This window comes from Protopterus annectens, chromosome 4.part1, assembly GCF_019279795.1.
Source record: "Protopterus annectens isolate FY-2018-M chromosome 4.part1, PAN1.0, whole genome shotgun sequence".
NCBI classification, from domain to species: domain Eukaryota; kingdom Metazoa; phylum Chordata; order Ceratodontiformes; family Protopteridae; genus Protopterus; species Protopterus annectens.
Window position 1 is genome coordinate 633,125,615 of NC_056734.1, and position 19,243 is coordinate 633,144,857.

The following is a 19,243-nucleotide window of genomic DNA, read 5'->3' on the forward strand; positions in this document are numbered from 1 at the left end:
TCTAGCCTTCATATCCTCTCTAGAAAACAAAAAATGTTGTTTTACAAATTGAGCGTTTGCAATTTAATACCACAAGGAGTTAATTGATACTAAAATTAACTTATTTCTTATGATCCTCTTAAAATGGCTCATACTGATATTGCTTTGATCATCCCAGGGGTTTGTATGTTGAAAACAAGCCCTGTTGGAAGGATACTTTCACAGTCACTCCTTAGCAAACTACCATGCATTTGGAATTTAATTTTCTAAACTTTATTGCCAGAACACATATAATGGCACTGACTGCTATTTCATAATACTTTCTTCCATAGTTGATTTAAGTAATATTTATTATTAAATATTTAGCCCTGAACTTCATACTCAGAGTATGAAAGCTGTGACTGAAAACAGTAAACTTGTAAAACATTAATGAAGATTGAAGTGTCCTGATGATGAATGCATTAGGAGGAAGGATACTTTCAGATTACTAGAGATGTGGAAAATTATTGGAAAAATTAAATTGTATAAACTCTAGACAATTCAGATCTCCTTTAAATACCCAATCCAAACAATTTGCTTGAGATATAAGGATAGAGCTATATAACATTAGTTGTTCTCCTACTAATGACACAAACTAACTTTAATGAGAGTGGATTACATTTCACACAATGATTTAGGAAAAAGAGAATATTGTTATAAAAAAATGTCATGATAAAAAGTAGTCTGACTCCATATATTTTCAGGAAAGAATTATAAAAAGAAATGATTTTGAAGAAGCAGTACCTGGTCCTCACACTGTTATCTTCTTCCTCAGATTGTATAGTCTTGCCAGTCTATAGAGAAAAGGCAAATATGAGCATTATTGGACAGTATTTCCTGAAAAAAAAGCCAGTTAATGTTTCAAAAATACCAGGCTGCATGCTCATGTGTAATCCTTAAAAATATTCCACCAGGAGAAACAGCACATTTTACAAACTTACAAGTTGTTCACACAACTCAGGTATTTCTCTGTTCCCTGCTCTTTGGAACAGGTCTCTCCCCCAGTTAACAAAGCAAATATTTAAAGGAAATATTTCCATGTTTTTTTTTTCCCAGCTATTTTCCAGTTTTAGTGAGCTCATGTTTTTAGATGTTTTGGAAAACCAAAGAATCTCTTTGATTTACTTCAAATTCAGTAGCTAACAACTCATTGCTATAATGATATCTGCCAGTGTATTGCTTTATGTTCAATATTGATGATGATACTACTAGGTTTTAGTCATAGCATCTCTAGATTAAGTACAACTGCACATTAGAAATATCAGATAGGTGGCTAGGATGTAGACTGGTTGGCAGCATCTTTTCTCAGCTCTGCACTCAAAAGATATTTCTGACAGGAATTTTTAAATACTAGATATTGTAGACAAACCTATTTTGTTGAATTACTTCTACTAATATCACTAGAAGTCTACAGTGCAAAAAATTTGGCTTTAAACATTATTTTTCCTGTCAAAAACAAGAAGGAAGGTATCTGAATCTACTGAAAATGAGCTTTTCTAAGCATACCACACAGGACCAGACGATGAAAAAGGAGATACAGTCTTTATTAAATGCTATACAAGACTTGTCAGTGAAATTTGACAAAATGAATACCAAACTGGACACTTTTGAGGAGAGATCTACAAAACAAATACAGCAACTACAAGAAATAATGACGCAACAGAAGTCTCAAATAGCTGACATAGAGAGATCCTTAAATGATACTGAGAGCAGACTCTTAGAACAAGATCTTCAGCTACATTTTTTATCACAACAAAATGCTTCATTACAAAATAAAATAAAGGATCTAGAGAACAGGTCCAGACAAAATAACCTTTGCATCTATGGGCTACCAGAGAAAACAGAGGGAGATAACATGGTGACTTTCCTTACTACCTGGTTACCAGAAGTTTTAAAATTGCATGAAGCTCTTTCTTATGGAATTGAAAGAGCCCACAGATCTTTAAGAGCTGCTTCATCAACCATCAAATCAAAAAATCACCCGAGATCAATAATAGTAAAGTTTTTTTAATCACGGGACAAGGAACTTATTTTAAAAACAGCATGGTCAACTTCTCCAGTTAAATACAAAGACAACATAATCAGATTTGATAATGATTATTCTGCTGGAGTTATAACTGCAAGAAAAGAATGTCTCCTTCTGATAAAGGAATTGAAAAAAAGACAACTTAAAGTCCACTTGCTGTTCCCTGCAAGAATAAAAATATTTTTTACTGAAGGTCCTAAAACTTTTGACACTCTGCAGGCAACAGTTTCTTATCTTTCAGCTAATAAAACCTTGGATAATGTGGAAGAAATGGATTTCTCCCAATTTGGGGTTAAGCGTCACTTAGAAAAAAATGAATGGAGCACTGCTGACAAGAAGAAGAAGAAATGATAAAAGACATATGAAAAACACAAACATTATTGTCTTCTATTTGCTCTGTAAGGCAAAAAAGTTCTTTGAAAGCATTCATGCTTTACACGTGTCAGTCTTTGAAACAATATAAATACAAGATAAGCAGGACATTTTATAACTAAAGCAAACAACCCTAAAGAAAGCAAGGTAACATATCTTTCTCTATTACAGTGTAAATACTTACAGTCATGATTTTCTAACTCTAAATGATGTTTAGATAGTTCATTTATAAATTACCTGCCTTTTACTGCTAGTATAGAATATGATGTATTTACACTGACATATTAATGTGGTGTGTTTAAATGAGCATGATTCCTTTTTATATTATTTACACTAAGCTGCATCAAATATCTAAACTGATGTATTTAATACACATAATAATATATAAAAACTGATAGTAATAACTGTCAAAAAGTGCCTTGAAAAGTAATTATCTATTCTTTGATGCTAAAAGTGCCTTTTGACTAACAAACAACTGTTTGGCTTGTATATCTGCCCTTAATGTTAAGAAAACTAATAGAAGTTTAATGAGCTGGTGTTCAGTTTAAAAAAAGCCCTAAAAACTTCACTTACTTTGTTTTTGTCTTCCCGCCATGGTCACGAGCTGGGAACTCTTATTTTACCACCCCTGAATGAAGGTTCTTCAGTTAGAATCCATTACAGTGTGTTAAACCTTCTAACAGCACAAAATGAAAGTAAACAGTCATGAGTGATGTCAGCACTAAAACAAGACAGTATGGGTGTGGTGTCAGCTCCTAAGCTACTTAAAGTAACCAGCACACTATTTATGAAATGGCAAAGTGCTTTTACAGTTTTAACAAATATTAAAAGTACACTGAAGTACCTAATGAATTTAGAAGGTATCAACACATACATGACGTTTTATTATATTGCAATATTTGTTATTTATTTTGAATTGTACACATAAACAGCACACAAAGCTTAAAAAGAAGTATATCACTTGGAAGAAACTGTATGAATAGTTAACACATACAGACTTTACTATCATCTTTTCTGATAAGATCACCCATGTAAATTACTATAATTTAACTTAATTTTATAAAAATTTAATATATTTAAGTCCTTGACTGGAACTATATAACATTTTTGTAAACACACTGCAGCTAGTGTACTCAACCTTAAGGATAGTAAGTCAATTAAGGTATGAATGTAGCTATGTGTTATTAGGCATTTTAAGGGTAAAAAATAGTTGCTGTTTAATTATCAAGATACTCTGTAAATATTAAATTGTTCAAGTAGCACAATCATTAAGCAGTAATGAGCAAGAAAAAATCTCAGTCTTGCTTATGATATTGTTTTATATATATATATATATATATATATATATATATGCTTTTATTAAAGGCAAGTTATATTAATATTGAACATCCTCACTGAAAATTAATGGTTGTGTAGAGACACAGTAACTCTCATTATATAACTAAGGCTAAAGAGATTGTTTTGTATGTCTAAATTGATCAGCCTTGAACCTTAGATTGCAAATAGACATGCAACATACTTTTACTTATAATACTGAATATATATTATATAACATCACAAACGCTAAAGCCATTGTCAGCTACATCTCATATCAATCAGCATTAAAATATGATTTGAATAGCATAGGCATTTACTAACATATTGCTGTTGGTACCTGATATGCATATAAGTAACAGGTCTAATTTCTGTCTATGAAAGTAAATACCAGGCTGTGTGCATTTGTTAATTATGAAACAAGAGCGTGCTATCTATTCTTTTTAATATCCTATAGGTATGTACTTGTTAGAGACACACACATGCTGCAAAGCTGCTAGTTATTGCATATTCATTAGTATATTTTTGACTGCAGTGTTGTAAATATATGGTGTGGACCACTTGAGAATACATCTCTATATTGGGCATGTTCTCTGTTTGAACGTTGTATATTATCTATAATATGATATGGAGTACCCTTACTAAATTCAAAGAAGCCACAATAGAAACAAATATTTATTAAAAATGGAGAATAGAAGGATGAAGAGAAAAATGAAGGAAAATGGTTGATGGTCATATAAGGTTATCTTTTCCCGTGTATGTAGAAGAGTTGACAGTAATAAGTACCAAACAATTGTGTTATAGCATATTTAAAGCCTACTTTGCTTCTCATATTTTCCAACCTTACAGTTATAACGCTGCAGATAAATCCTGTATTATCATAAGGAGTATGAGTTGCTATTTGACATATGACATATGTGGTACACTAGCGATGAAATATGCCAGTGGCAATACAAATGAAATGTTATATTCATTGTTACGTATACTTTCTGATGTGGCATGGTTAACTGATGCATATAATGCTTAATTTTTTTTTTATGTATGTATGCATATATGTGTGTATGTATGTATGTATGTGTGTATATATATATATATATATATGTGTGTGTATGTGTATGTATGTATATGTATATATATGTATATATATATATATATATATATATATATATATATATGTATATATATATATATATATATATATATATATATATATATATAGGTAGACCATTACAATAAATTTGATACCTATGAATGCCACTCACACTATAAGGGAGATGGACAGCAAGCATATTATTTTTAAGATGCATAACCGTTATTGCTACACAAAAGATATATTAAAATAAAAGATTTTCCTTTACAATTTAAACAAAACCAAATAGTTAAGTATTAAATCTATGTATAGTTGTGTTGCCTTAGTGTTTTATAAAATATTAAAAATAGATAAAGACTGTATTTAAGTAATCTGTAAAGACAGATACATGTATACTTAAAAGACATATAAGATACTTTTCATTATAAAACTACCATATGGCGGGCCGGGGAGGATGCTGAAATGCAGACTTAGAGAGATCGTTTGAATGATTAGATCATTCAAGGATGAGATGTTTTTTCTCATGGAGGGTTTGGTGGTTGTTTATCTTATATTGTTCTCAGTTATGATCTTGTAATTTACTTTTATTGGGTGTCTATAATCTATTGTAATACTGTTGGAAGAAGAAAGAACAAGTCATTCTCTTCATGTACACACATCTACACATTGTTATGAGTATATGAATATGGATAAAAGCAAAGCTAATATAAATCCAATTGCAAAATGTATATCTCTTAATGTAAATGGTTTAAATAATAGCTGCAAAAGGGAAGTCTTTATAGATATTTAAAGCTATGTGAAGCAACTAGTATTTTTACAGGAAACACACCTTACACAGGAAGACATAAATAAAATAAACAATAAAAATTATACAATACTAGTAAGTTCCACCTATAATCAGAAGCGAAAGGGAGTAGTAATTTTGTGGAAAAACACTACTTTAATGCCTAAAATCATAAATACATTCCATGACAACTCAGGAATGTTTTGTCTAGTGACAATATCTATCAATGAAATGATATATACATTAGTGAATATTTATTGGATACCAGGACTAGGTGTTAGAGTGGCCAAACAACACTTAGAAGACATTGTACAATATACCAAAGGCAATTTAATCATAGCTGGAGATTTCAATTGCATTATAAAAGAAACTGACACAAATACTAAAACTACATGTAAGAGATCACCTTTAACAAAGTTGTTATCTGAGTTTGTTGAAACTTTTAATATAGTTGACATAAATGAGTATGCTATCCCAGATTCACTGTTCTTTACACATTTTTCCCATAGATATAATACATACTTTAGAATAGATAGAGTGTACATAACAAAGGATTTAACCTCTAAATTAAATAAAGTCAAGACAATTTCATGTCCATTTTCAGACCATAACACCATAATGTTTGAGATAGACTTATGTTTCAAGAGAAGGATATCAGTAACAAGAATATCATCTTACATAACAAATCTCAAAGATTTTAAGGAATTTTATATTAAAGAGACAAAAACATTCCTAGATATCAATCTTACAAAAGATGTATCTGAAATATATATATGGGATGCATTGAAAGCATACCTATATGGAAGAGCGGTGGGATGGTATAAAAATAAACAAAAACAGTGGAATAAGGAATTAATGGAATTACAGTCAAAAGTAGATAATTTAAAGCTTGATATTCAAAATGGAAACACCAACTTAATAAAAGAACTAGAAGATACTAATAAAAGTACTCAGAGACGCTACACCACAAAACAATGATCAACTTAGAAAAAATTAAACTATGTTACTATTCAATGAACCCAAAAACCAATGAAGAATAGCAAATAGGACTAAAAAGATTATTAAAACAAATCAAATCAAGGAAATACATAATATAGAAACCAAAAAGAAAGTATCTGATTTAGAAGGAATACTAGAAGCTTTTAGGCTATTTTTTCATAAACTTAATAATCAAAATGAGAAAACAGGAACACATTCAGCATTGAAAGCTTTTCTCAAAAACAATGTTAAAGTTAGGTTATTAGAGGAGCAGGTACAACTAATAGATAAACAAATAACAATGACAGAACTTAAAGCTGAAGTAAATAAGCTAAAATTAAACAAAGCTCCAGGTATAGATAATATCACCCCAGAAATGTTTAAATTACTATCAAATGAGGCTTTGCTGTTGTTATTGAATGTCTTTACATCGGTTAAAAATGGTAAAGACATTCCTCCTCCTTGGAAGTACACATTAATATCACCAATTCTGAAACAAAATAAAGATCCCAGTGAATGTACATCATACAGACCCATTTCACTTCTTAATATAGATTATAAAATTTTTATGGCAATACATGCTGCTCGAATAAAACAATCACTACCACTTTTGATAGAGGAGGATCAAACAGGTTTTATAAAAGATAGGAACACTTATGACAACATTAAAAGAATTCTTTCCTTAATTGATTATATAAATGTCACAAAAAACAAAATGAATGTTATTAGCTTAGACATAAATAGCGCATTTGATTCAGTGAACTGGGATTATCTGTGGTTAGTTTTAGAAGAATATGGCTTCTCACACAACTTCACTTTGTTAATAAAATCATTATATGAAAAATCATTGGCTTATATAAAACTGGGATCTTGTCTGTCTAAATCTATTAAAATAACTAAGGGCACAAAACAAGGCTGCCCTCTTTCTCCGTTATTGTTTGTGCTGATCATTGAACCCTTAACAAATAATATACGTATGGATAAAAATATTGAAGGAATACAACTAGACAACAGCCTAGAGCTTAAAATTAAAATTTTTGCTGATGATATTTTAATTACCTTAAAAAATAATAATAGCAGTTTAAAAGCATTATGGGACTCAATTCAAAACTTTCAAAACTTTTCAAGTCTTAAATTTAATGAGAACAAAACAAATGTATTGCTTATAAATACTAATAAAAAAGATCTAAATAAAAATACCATAAATATATCTCTACCGATAATATAATTAAATACTTGGGAATTATAATAACTAACAACCTAGATACTACAATTGAAACAAATTATAAAGAGACCTTAAATAATATTAAAAATCTAATACAAAGATAGAATAAATTCTTCTTTTCAATGGAAGAAAGGCTTTATATAATTAAAATGATCATATTTCCAAAAATTCTTTGTCATACAAGCTTGTTCTTTGCCACCAGCTAAATCGCACCTAAAACAATTAAATGATTTAATGGTAAGATTCCTATGGTATCCAAAAAAACCAAGGATAGCTATGAAGTATCATCTAGATGATTGGGATATAGGTGGCATAGGTTTAACAGACATAGAAATATATTTGCATTCATCCATTATTAAAACAATATCATTATGGCTAAATACAAAATATACATCAAATTGGAAGCTAGTTCATGAGAGAATCTGGTTAAAATCAGGATTTGTAGTAGCAAATAAATATACAGATTTCATACCAAACAATTTTCTATGGCTGATGAAGGAATATATGATGATACATAAGAATAAAAATATAAGTTCCAAATACATTACTTATACATTAAAATTTTCCAAAATATTATTAATAGCAATCCTGATATTAAAGCATGGTCATTTCTTTTATATCCAGTAGCGTACACACAAGGTAATATAATAACATTTAATATGGAAGTAGTCAACATGCTTAAAGAAAAGGGATTAATATATTGGCATCAATTGCTAAACTCCGGAAAACCTCTGACAATAGACCAGATTAAACAGAAATTAAATATGGAAGATAGTTCGTGGTTACATGTACAAGAATTAAGACAGTATATATTAAGCAAACAAGAAACAATGCAACCATTAATAAGACAAAATGTTCCTAACCTTATAGAACATATAATATTACTAATGAATCAACCCATTACTGGAAAGGGATACTTATCATCTATTTATAAAACAAACAAAAAATAAAATGCATAATAATGACAAAATATGGAATTATTATAGATCAGTTAATGGACATGTGCCAAATGACAGAGATAAAAAACTAATTCTTCTCTCTCCAATGCAGACATCACTTTCATTACATTGGAGACTTTTTACATGGCAATTCATACACAGATCTTATGTAACCCCTCATAAAATGGAACTTATGTTTAAGAAAAATATTGGCTGCTGGAGATGTGATTTATTAATAAAAGCAGACTGGCAACATATGTTCTACGAATGCCATTTGATTAAACCATATTGGGATAAAATAAATTATTTTCTGCAAATGGTATTCAATGATAAATTCCATTTTTCCAAATCTATTATTTTGTTTAATGTACCTGTACCCGACTGTGTGCCAAGAACAAAATATGTAATCTTATGGACTCTCCTAGCTATTGCAAGGAAGAACATTACATCAAACTGGAAATCCAAAGCTTCTCCAACTTTTAAGCAATTCATGAATATGGTGTCAGCAGTATCGCAATTGGAAATGAACACTATTAAAGGAAGAACTGAAAGAACTACATCATTATACATAGCATGGCAAAAAGTAACTGAAATACTGGAGAATAATGACTGCAGCAGATTATAATCAGGAAACAATTGTATAGAAAGTCAATTATATGTCAACAATAGACACACTTGTAAATACTTTATTTTGGTTTTAATGTTTGATATCTGTTTAGAGGTTTTAGCCTACCTTTTTAAATAATTTGTAAATACTTCATTGTCATAAATAAACTGCATTCATGTTTTCTTGTTTTTGGAAATGAATAAAAATATTTAAAAAAATATATATATATCAGATAATGTCACAGCTTAATTTTAAAATTTATTGCCACCATTATACTTGGATTATTGATGCACCCAAGCTGCTCTGGTTTGTATCTTGTAGTTACTATTAAATCTAGATGACCAGGCTTGCTGTTACTTGAAAACAAAAATGTTTATTTCTTTTTCTGGTTTAGCAGTGACAGTTTACCATAAACAAGCCATCTGTGCAACTACTCCATTTTCTTAATTTACTACTTTAGATTGAAATATTCAAGAAGTATTATATAAGTAACTGTCTATTTTCCTTTTTCAGAACCTGAAATGCCAGGGAACCTTACAATAACAAATACCACAACAACATCAATGTTCCTGACATGGACTGCTCCAGTAGGACTTCACAGCTTCTATATCATTAATACCACTGGAAGTTCTTCTGAGAGTATGGTTGGAGAAACTGACTATGTTAACATCACAGGTCTGATCCCAGGAGAAAACTACAGTATCAGTGTTGCAGCACATTCATTTGATGGAACAATTGAAGGGGACAGTGTATCAATGAAAGGGTCTACCAGTAAGTACTTCTGCTTTTACATTTTAGACAAAACTCAAAGTTAACTGCTATAGTGGTTTATATAGTGTGGATGATGTAAGTAGGTTAATTTTTCCACATTTTTCCAAGAGATAATATGATATGCACACAGATTTTGCACTGATTTTGAAAGTCTGACTGTCAATCAGTAAAAGAGTTAGCCTGAATAGTGCTGTAATGGTTCAATTACGTCTATTCTTCTGAGGTTGCAGATTTTGGTCTTTATTGTTTTGTAGTCAAGTTTCTGTGTTTGTCACACATTTCCAAGAGCTTTGTATAAGGCAGCAGTAACTAATTTTGTAGTAAATGCTATTCATTTTGCAGAGAAAGTCCAGAAGGCATACTGAAGTATTCTACAGATTATGTCAAAATTTAAATTAAAATTGCAGTCGGAAAATCCCTTGCACATACATAGTTGATTTTACATTTCTAGTTGGTCAGATTAGAGCGGACCATTTTTAGTAGAAGTCCCTTTAAATCTAATTCATATTCTTGAGAATGCATTGTTCATAGTTTCATACGTTTGTACTAGGCTAATGGCCCTGGAGGCTTTACAAGCCTAGCCCATACGATTACCCTGGAATTGTGCCACCCGACCTTAGTTGCCAGTGCCTCTGTTGAGTAGAGCCACTGGAGTGATCCCCGGGGTAAATTTTCTATTTCCCATCCACTCATCAAGATTTCTCTTGAAGGCCAGTGAGGTGCTTTGCTTGACATGTATGGGAAGTCTATTCCATAACATGGGCAGTCTCTATGTTATGAACCTGCCCCTCCAGCACATTCTGTTAATTTTGGTAATAAGGTTGAGGTCTCTGGATCATGGGGTGTGGAGAGATTGGGATTTCTTTAGATGTAGTATTTCTAACAGAGTTGGGTCAGACATGGCTTTATAAGTCAAGCAGAGATCTCCTCTAAATAGGTGATATGAGACAGAGAATAGTTACAGTTGTTTGAGTCTGTCCATATAGGACAAGTGTTTAAGGCCTAGGATCCTCTTTGTGAGGTACATTTGTGGCCTCTTCATTTGTTCCAGGTGTCTAGTGAGGTACATGCCAAATGGGGCATTGTACTCAATGATTGGCCTAATGAGGAAAGAGTAGAGGGAGACAATGACCTCTTTCTTCCAGGATGCAAAACCCTTAGTAATGAGATGTGCCACATAGAAGGACTTTCTGACCACAGTGGCAATGTGGTGGTCAAAAAAGTGGTTGCTGTCAGCCTGTGTTCCCAGATCTCTTATAACACCTTCTGTGTCCATAGGTTTATAGGTTCATAGGTAGGTACCAGCCTATTGGCCCTAGGGCATAATTAAGCCTAGCCAAATATTTTGTGCTTTCGCCTCCCTCCCAAGTGGTTTAGTTACCTGCGCTCCTGTCGAGCAGGGCCACAGAAGTGATTCCTGGGGTGAATTTTCTGTTTTCCATCCACTCATCAAGATTTCTCTTGAAGAGTGCTAATGAGGAGCTCTGCCTCACATATATGGGGACCTTATTCCAGAGCAAGGGGAGTCTCTCAGACACAAATCTGTCCCTCCAACACGTTCTGTTTATTGATGATGTCAGGTTTATGTCCCTTGAGCATGTAGCCCTGGTGGATTGGGTTTTCCTTAGGTGGAGCATTTCTAGCAATTTGGGGTTTGACATAGCCTTGTATGTCAGACAGAGATCATCTCTGAGTAGCCGGTATGCGACCGAGTACAGTCTGAGGTTTTTTAGCCTCATGGCATAGGGCATCTGTTTAAGGCCTGTTTTCCTCTTTGTGAGGTACTTTTGTAGCCTCTCCAGTTGTTACAGATGTCTTGCTAGGTACATCCCAAATGAGGCATTATATTCAATAATGGGTCTAATGAGTGATGAGTAAAGGGGGACAATAACTTCCTTATTCCTAGATGCAAACCCCTTTGTGATAAGGTGGGCCATGTAGAAGGATTTTCAAACCACTTTGGCAATGTGGTTGTCAAAGGAGAGGTTACTATCTACCTGAGTCCCTAGGTCTCTTATCACACTCTCTGTGATAAGTGGGCTGCCACCTATGTTGTAGTTCATAGGTACTTGTTTTTTCCGAAAGGGGATAACAATGCACTTTTTGGCATTTAGTTTGAGGCCATGGTTTTGGCACCATGTATCTGTATCCATAAGACCCTTTTGAAGGATGTCTACATCAGTAGGAGTCTCGATTATGGCACCCAGTTTGCAGTCGTCTGTGAACTTTGTGAGCCATAGTCCCTCCATGTTTGCTTATACCTCAGGGAAATAGATACCGAACAGGAGGGGTCCCAGGACTAAGCCCTGTGGTACACCACTAGTCACAGGTTTGGAGTCTGATCTAGCGTTTCCTATTCTCACTGAATTGGTTCTATCCATGAGCCAGTTAGTGACCCATCTTGTAATGTGGGGGTTTATTTTTAGGTTGGTGAGTTTGTCTATAATTCCTGAGTGGGTAATGACATTGAAGACCTTTGCAAGATCAAGGTGTGCTGTGTGAACCACCTTTCCCTCATCTATTGCTTTAGTGACCATTTCAAAGAAGTCAACCATATTTAGGAGACATGACCTTCCCTTTACGAAGCCAAACTGGGTGGAGTCTAGGGTTTGTAGGTTACCAATGTCATTGTTTATAAGTCAGTGGTTGCACCTCCTTTATGGAATGGGATGACTGTTGCCATGCACCACTTTGTGGGCACATAGCCTGAGGTGAGGCTGTGGTTAAACATGGTATTAAGGTGAGGGGTTAATTGATTTTGGAGCTCATGTAGCACACAGCCTGGGATGCTGTCTGGTCCCATGGATGCTGTGTTTCTTTCCCTGGAGAGTGCTGTTTTCACCTGGGTGTCTGTGATTTTAGGGGCAGCACAATATTCTGGTATGGATATGAGCCCTTTGGGTGAGAGGTGGGGTGAAGTTTGCACTGAACCTGTCTGCCAATATACTGGTGATATCAGTTGGTTCTGTGAATTTTGAACCATTATGCTGTAGCTCAGAGCAGATCTGAAAGTTGCTGTTAAGGTTTTTGACATAGCTAAAAAATGCTTTGTGATTGTCTTTGGTGTCTGTTGCGAATTTTCTTTCAAAGCTCGCCTTAGAGTTTTTTATGATGGTTCTTAGTTTTTTTGCTAAAGTTGTTCAGTGGACTACCATCAATGTGGTAGTTCATGGGAACTGGGTTTTTCCCAAAGCAGATGATGACAAATTTTTTGGCATTCAGCTTAAGGCCATGGTTCTGACATCAGTCGTTGGTCTCAGTGAGGCCTTTCTGTAGGATGTCAACATCACTTGGGGAGTTAATGGTTCCCAACTTGCAATCATCTGTGAACTTTGTCAGCTAGAGTCCCTTCGTGTTGACCTGGACTTCTGAGAAGTAGATACCAAACAGGAGAGGACCAGGCAGGAGGACCCATTGTGCACTTCTATTTTCTGTTTCTTAGTAGCACATTCTCAATAACTGTGAAAGTCTGCCACGATCACTTAGTCGTAAATGGCTACCATTTCCTCAGGTTATATATTTTACAGTCATAAATGCCAGCCAGTGTCATAAATGAAGTACAGTTTGAAAGTTCAGCAGTGTCTATCTATACTTGCCTCAGGCAATGATATAGCTCAGCCATTTTCTTTTAGAGTTCTGCAGACCAATTAAATGATCCAGTGAGGCTTAAATTACCTGAGAGACCCAAATTAGTTTTTTAATTAATAACTTACCTGCAGGGTACCATTTTTCTCCAGTTTAAGGAATAATTGCCCTGAGTACTTTCCTCCTCTAGACCTACTCCCAGTGGTGCAATAAATCTTTATTAATGGAAATTATGGCAAATGTAAAACTCATTTTCTCATTATATTTTATTTGTATTCACTTTTTGTAGTTCTCTTTGTTAGTTATGGTTCTCTTCGCCATAATAGTTTTAATGTTTAGTATTACTACACAAAGTCAAGTCATCACTGAACCACTATTTCCAGTTCTGTATGCACTTCATTTTTCTTGTCTCAATTCAGTAGAAACACACTTATTATAAACTATTATAGACAATGCAAAAGTCAAATTCATACTTTGAAATCTTATGAGACACCTTGCATGGTAGCTGAAGGTCTTAAGACTAGCCTGGCTGACATATTCCTGGCCTGAAATACTATAAACCTATAGCCATCTACCAACTGTCCCTATCTCTACCTCTTTGGAACCTTTAATAACCTCCAGCATTGAAAGCTGAAAATGTATGTCATTTAGTCCGATAGGTTCTCTGTGAGACCATCCTTCTTACTTGGACCCACAAGAAATTCTGTGGTTGTCCAGGTTCCTCAACCATGGCAGAAAAAGGAGGCATGTAGAATGCTATAAAATACTTGAGGTAATTAAGTACCTCTCATTTTACAATTCTTATTAAACTCTTGCCTGACAGCATTTCAGTGAGGTAGGATATTCAGTACTGATGTATCTGATAACTTTGGATTTTACTAGATTAGCAGCTTGTACAATGTCTTGTTATGATTTTTTAAACCTCTGAAGCACTGTGATATCTTCTCAGTACCACTAGCATATATGTTTCTGTACTGTTTTGACCATTTTGAGATGTTTATTTCGCCCAGTACAGGATTGTTCAGCTAAATCAGGTATTTCTCTGTTCCCTGCTCTTTGAACCAGGTCTCTCCCCTAGTTAACAAAGCATATATTTAAAGAAAATATTTCAAAACAGTGTAAGAAACTTCTCTGTGTGGAAGATTTTCAGTCCATATATCTCTAGTTGTTCGTTGTTTGTCTTTTGGCTTTTCCTGGTTAGGGGTCGCCACAGCGGAACTCCGGTCCACTAATGATTGGCAGTAGATTTTTATGGTGCCGAGTTGCCAGCTCGACGCCCAACCTTCAACGAAGGCACGCCCATTGACGCATGTCTTTCGGAATGCCACTCGACCGCGGGGAGGACATACAGACTCCACACAGAAGGCACTCCCCGCACTCCAACCGAGAATCAAATGGGAGAACCTCTTGCTGTGAGGCAACAATGCTACCGCTGCACCACCGCAGATTCAGTCCATATATCTCTAGTTAATCACTGTATATTAATCAGATCAGACAATAGTAGTAGAAGTAGCAAACTTAAACTCGTCTTAAGTAAAAAAAAAATTAATAATAATAAAACGCATATAATTGTATAGATTTACTAAGTATTCAAAAGTAATCCAAGCAAGGCAGCCAGTCTGTTTCCAGTCGAAAATCCTTTATTAAGTACCACAGTCAAGCGATCCAAGTAAAACAAAAATAGAGTAATAGTTTCCTCACAAGCTTTCTAAATATATATATCTATATCTACACACACACACACTCATATATATATATATATATATATATATATATATATATATATACTTTTTATCAGGCAAGGGAGTGGTTTATTGTGCTGTAAAACAAAGTGTTATTGGTACACATGTTAAAATCTCTTCACACATCGGTGTGACATTCGAGCTGGTCCTGCCCTACTTAGTAGCTGTCATAATAATATTACCCTTATGTACTTTAAATAAAATTTATAATGATGTAGTACCTCTTGTTTAACCAGATTATTAAGTAGATTATTAAGTCTATGATTTTATCCAAGACAATATACTACATGGCTGGAAATATATTAACCTTAGTCCATTTGGCAATCAAAAAATATATATAAATCTGTGGTATATATAAATGGTATTTAAAACCAACTGGTAGAATAAAATAAAATAAGTCATGTAAACAATGTGGCAATTTTCTAAGTTCCAGAACAGTTTTAATTGAACAGTAGTAGTTTAGTCCAGGCTTCCTAAAAGAGTTCAGATTTAATTGCCACAAGAGTTCATGTTTCTCCAGAATATTACCATTTTAAATCAGTTGTAATTTAAGTGTATATTTTGTTTCCATCGTCATACATTTTTTTCTTATTATTTTTTCTTTTTCTGGTTCTCTTTTTTCCACTTTATTCAAAATGATGTGTAATAATAATACTAACTAATTATACAATAACATTTTTATAAATAGTTTTTATGGTTCTTGTACACAGACCTGAAGAAGTCTAGAAGGACGAAAGTGATCTTTGTTAACAATAGGTTATGAAAATAGAATATGATTTTTACAATTGATTTTTTACATGCAAAGTGTATACGTATATATTTATATATATTTTTTTTGATTGCCAAATGTAGTATATTGTCTTGGATAAAATCACAGACTTAATAATCTACTAATTATCTGGTTAAATAAGAGGTACCACATCATTACAAATTTTATTTAAAGTACATATGGGTTATATTATTATGACAGCTACTAAATAGGGCAGGACCAGCTTGAATGTCACACTGATGGGGGAAGGGATGTAAATTTAACATGTGCACCAATAACACTTTGTTTTACAGCACAATAAACAACTCCCTTGCCTGATAAAAAGTATATATATATATATTTAGAAAGCTTGTGAGGAAACTATTACCCTATTTTTGTTTTACTTGGATCGCTTGTCTGTGTACTTAATAAAGGATTTTTGACTGGAAGCAGACTGCCTGCATTGCTTGGATTACTTTCAAATACTTAGTAATGCTGTACAATTATATATTTTTTATTTTTTTTTTTTTTTACTTAAGACGAGTTTAAGTTCGCTACTTCTACTACTGTTGTCTGATCTGATTAATATACAGTGATTAACTAGAGATATATGGACCAAAAATCGTCCACACAGAGATGTTTCTTACACTGTTTTGTTTTTGAACCCACTATACTTCTTTAGTGGGTTGTTTTGAGACTTCAGGGATACCATGGACATTACTTGTTTTTTTTTGTTTGTTTTGTTTTTTTTAAATGAAATATTTCCAGGTTTTTCCCAGGTATTCTCCGGTTTTAGTAATCTGATATTTTTACCAGTTTCAGCAAAGAATCTCTTTGACTTACTTCAAATTCAATCTGTAACAACTCACAGCTAAAATGATATGCACCAATGTATTGCATTATGGGAAATACTGATGACGAAACTACTAGATTTTAGTCATAGCATCTCTAGAATAAGTATAACCATATATTAAAAATATCAGATGTCACAGGTTTCATTTTAAAATTTCTTGCTGCCATTGTACTTGGATTATTGATGCACTCAAGCTGCTGTGATTTGTATCTTCTAGTTGCTAGTAAAAGTAGATGACCAGGCTTGCTATGATTTGTAAACAAAAATGTTTATTTCTTTTTCTGTTCAGCAGTGACAGTTTACCCTAAACTAGCCATCTGTGCAACTACTCCATTTTCTTATTTGTGCCAGTATCTGTAGAATACCACATAATATTCAACTATTTAGAAAAATGCTATATTGTAAACTATATATTCCATAGGGCTGCTTTAAGTATCTACTGTTTACCCTAGTGCCATAATTAATGAAAAACTTTTAAATTCTTATGTTTTTTCTCCTATGTGAATATAATTCCTACTCTGTCTTAGTTAACAGACTCTTGAATAATGTATCCCCTCTATAAATGATGTTCATCTTATAATCTGCTATGCTTATTACTGTTATTGTTTGTAGCTGTGATTTGGAGCTTTTCTCCCCGGGCCTCCGCTGAAAATGGGCATGTATCGAGTCGGACTATCCCAGTTAACAAATGTAAAATAAAATAAAATAAAATAAATAAATGCTACATTTTCTTAATTTACTACTTTAGACTGAAATATTCAAGAAGTATTATATGAGTAACTGTGTTTTTCTTTTTCAGAGCCTGAAATGCCAAGGAACCTTACAATAACAAATACCACAACAACTTCACTGTTCCTGACATGGACTGCTCCAGTAGGACTTCACAGCTACTACATCATTAATACCACTGGAAGTTCTTCTGAGAATATGGTTGTAGAAACTGACTATGTTAACATCACAGGTCTGATCCCAGGAGAAAACTACAGTATCAGTGTTTCAGCACATTCATTTGATGGGACAATTGAAGGGGACAGTGTATCAATGAAAGGGTCTACCAGTAAGTGCTTCTGCTTTTACATTTTACACAAAACTCAAGGTAAACTGCCATGGTGGTTCATATAGTGTGGATGATGTAAGGAGGTTCATTTTTCCACATTTTCCAAAGAGATCTTATGGTATGCACACAGAGTTTGCTCTGATTTTGAAAGGCCAACTGTCAGTCAGTAAAATAGTTAGCCTGAACAGTACTGTAAATGGTTCAACACTCAACCACAGCCCATAAGGCATAACAACGTACCCAACACTCTAGTCATAGGTGACTCTATAGTCAGGCACACTGATGTTCCACTCACTAGACTAAACAAGGAGAAAGTTACTGTCAGCTGCCTGTCAGGTGCCAGGATCTGCCACATAATGCATGCACTGAGGTCACTCCACAATAAGTACAAATATGACACTGTCATTGTCCATGTTGGTGTGAATGACCTGAGATGTACCTCCCTGGACTACATGAAAAGAGACATGGAGGAGCTCTCCGATCTTGTATCCCAGGCAGGTATGACCCTAACCCTGAGTAGCATCCTGCCATCACCCAGAATGATACCACAGTACAAGGACAAAATGATTGACTTCAACAATTGGCTAAGCTTCTGGTGTCATTCTAAGGAGATCCAGTATTTGTCTGCCTGGGACGACATGATCAACAGTCCACGATGCTTTGCCAGAGATGGCCTGCACCTGTCGCCCTTAGGATTCCGGATACTGGCTAAGACTCTTGCCACCCCTATAGTGCCTTTTTAGGCAAGGTTCAAATGACAAATTCACCACCGTAACCGGTACAAGCAAGCAAAATCTGAGGGTAATGCTACTCAATGCTAGAAGTCTAAACCTCAAAATGCACTCACTCGAGGCACTCCTTAAAATGGAGAACATTGACATCTGTGCAATGACAGAGACCTGGTTCAAAGCTCCAGAGAGCACCCCTGCATTACCAGGCTTCAATTCATACCACACCTTTCGGCCACCTAACCCAGAAAGAAGCACTAAAGGCGGAGGCGTGTCCATATTCATTAAGGATATCCACACCTCCAGGCTAGTTGCACAGCATAATGCATCCGAGATTATCCAAGTGCAACTAACTCTGGGCAAGACCGCAATCCAAATTGTAGCTTGATATAGACCCCCCACCATGC

General features: G+C 34.1%; 1 protein-coding gene across 1 annotated transcript in view; it reads left to right on the forward strand.

Annotated features, from left to right (window-relative positions):
• LOC122801260 (tenascin-N-like) overlaps positions 1–19,243 on the forward strand; it is a 133,083-nt gene that overhangs the window by 44,655 nt on the left and 69,185 nt on the right. The window contains exon 7 of the mRNA XM_044070811.1: positions 17,851–18,108. Within this exon, the coding sequence (XP_043926746.1) occupies positions 17,851–18,108 (258 nt within the window). The remainder of the gene's footprint in view (positions 1–17,850; positions 18,109–19,243) is intronic.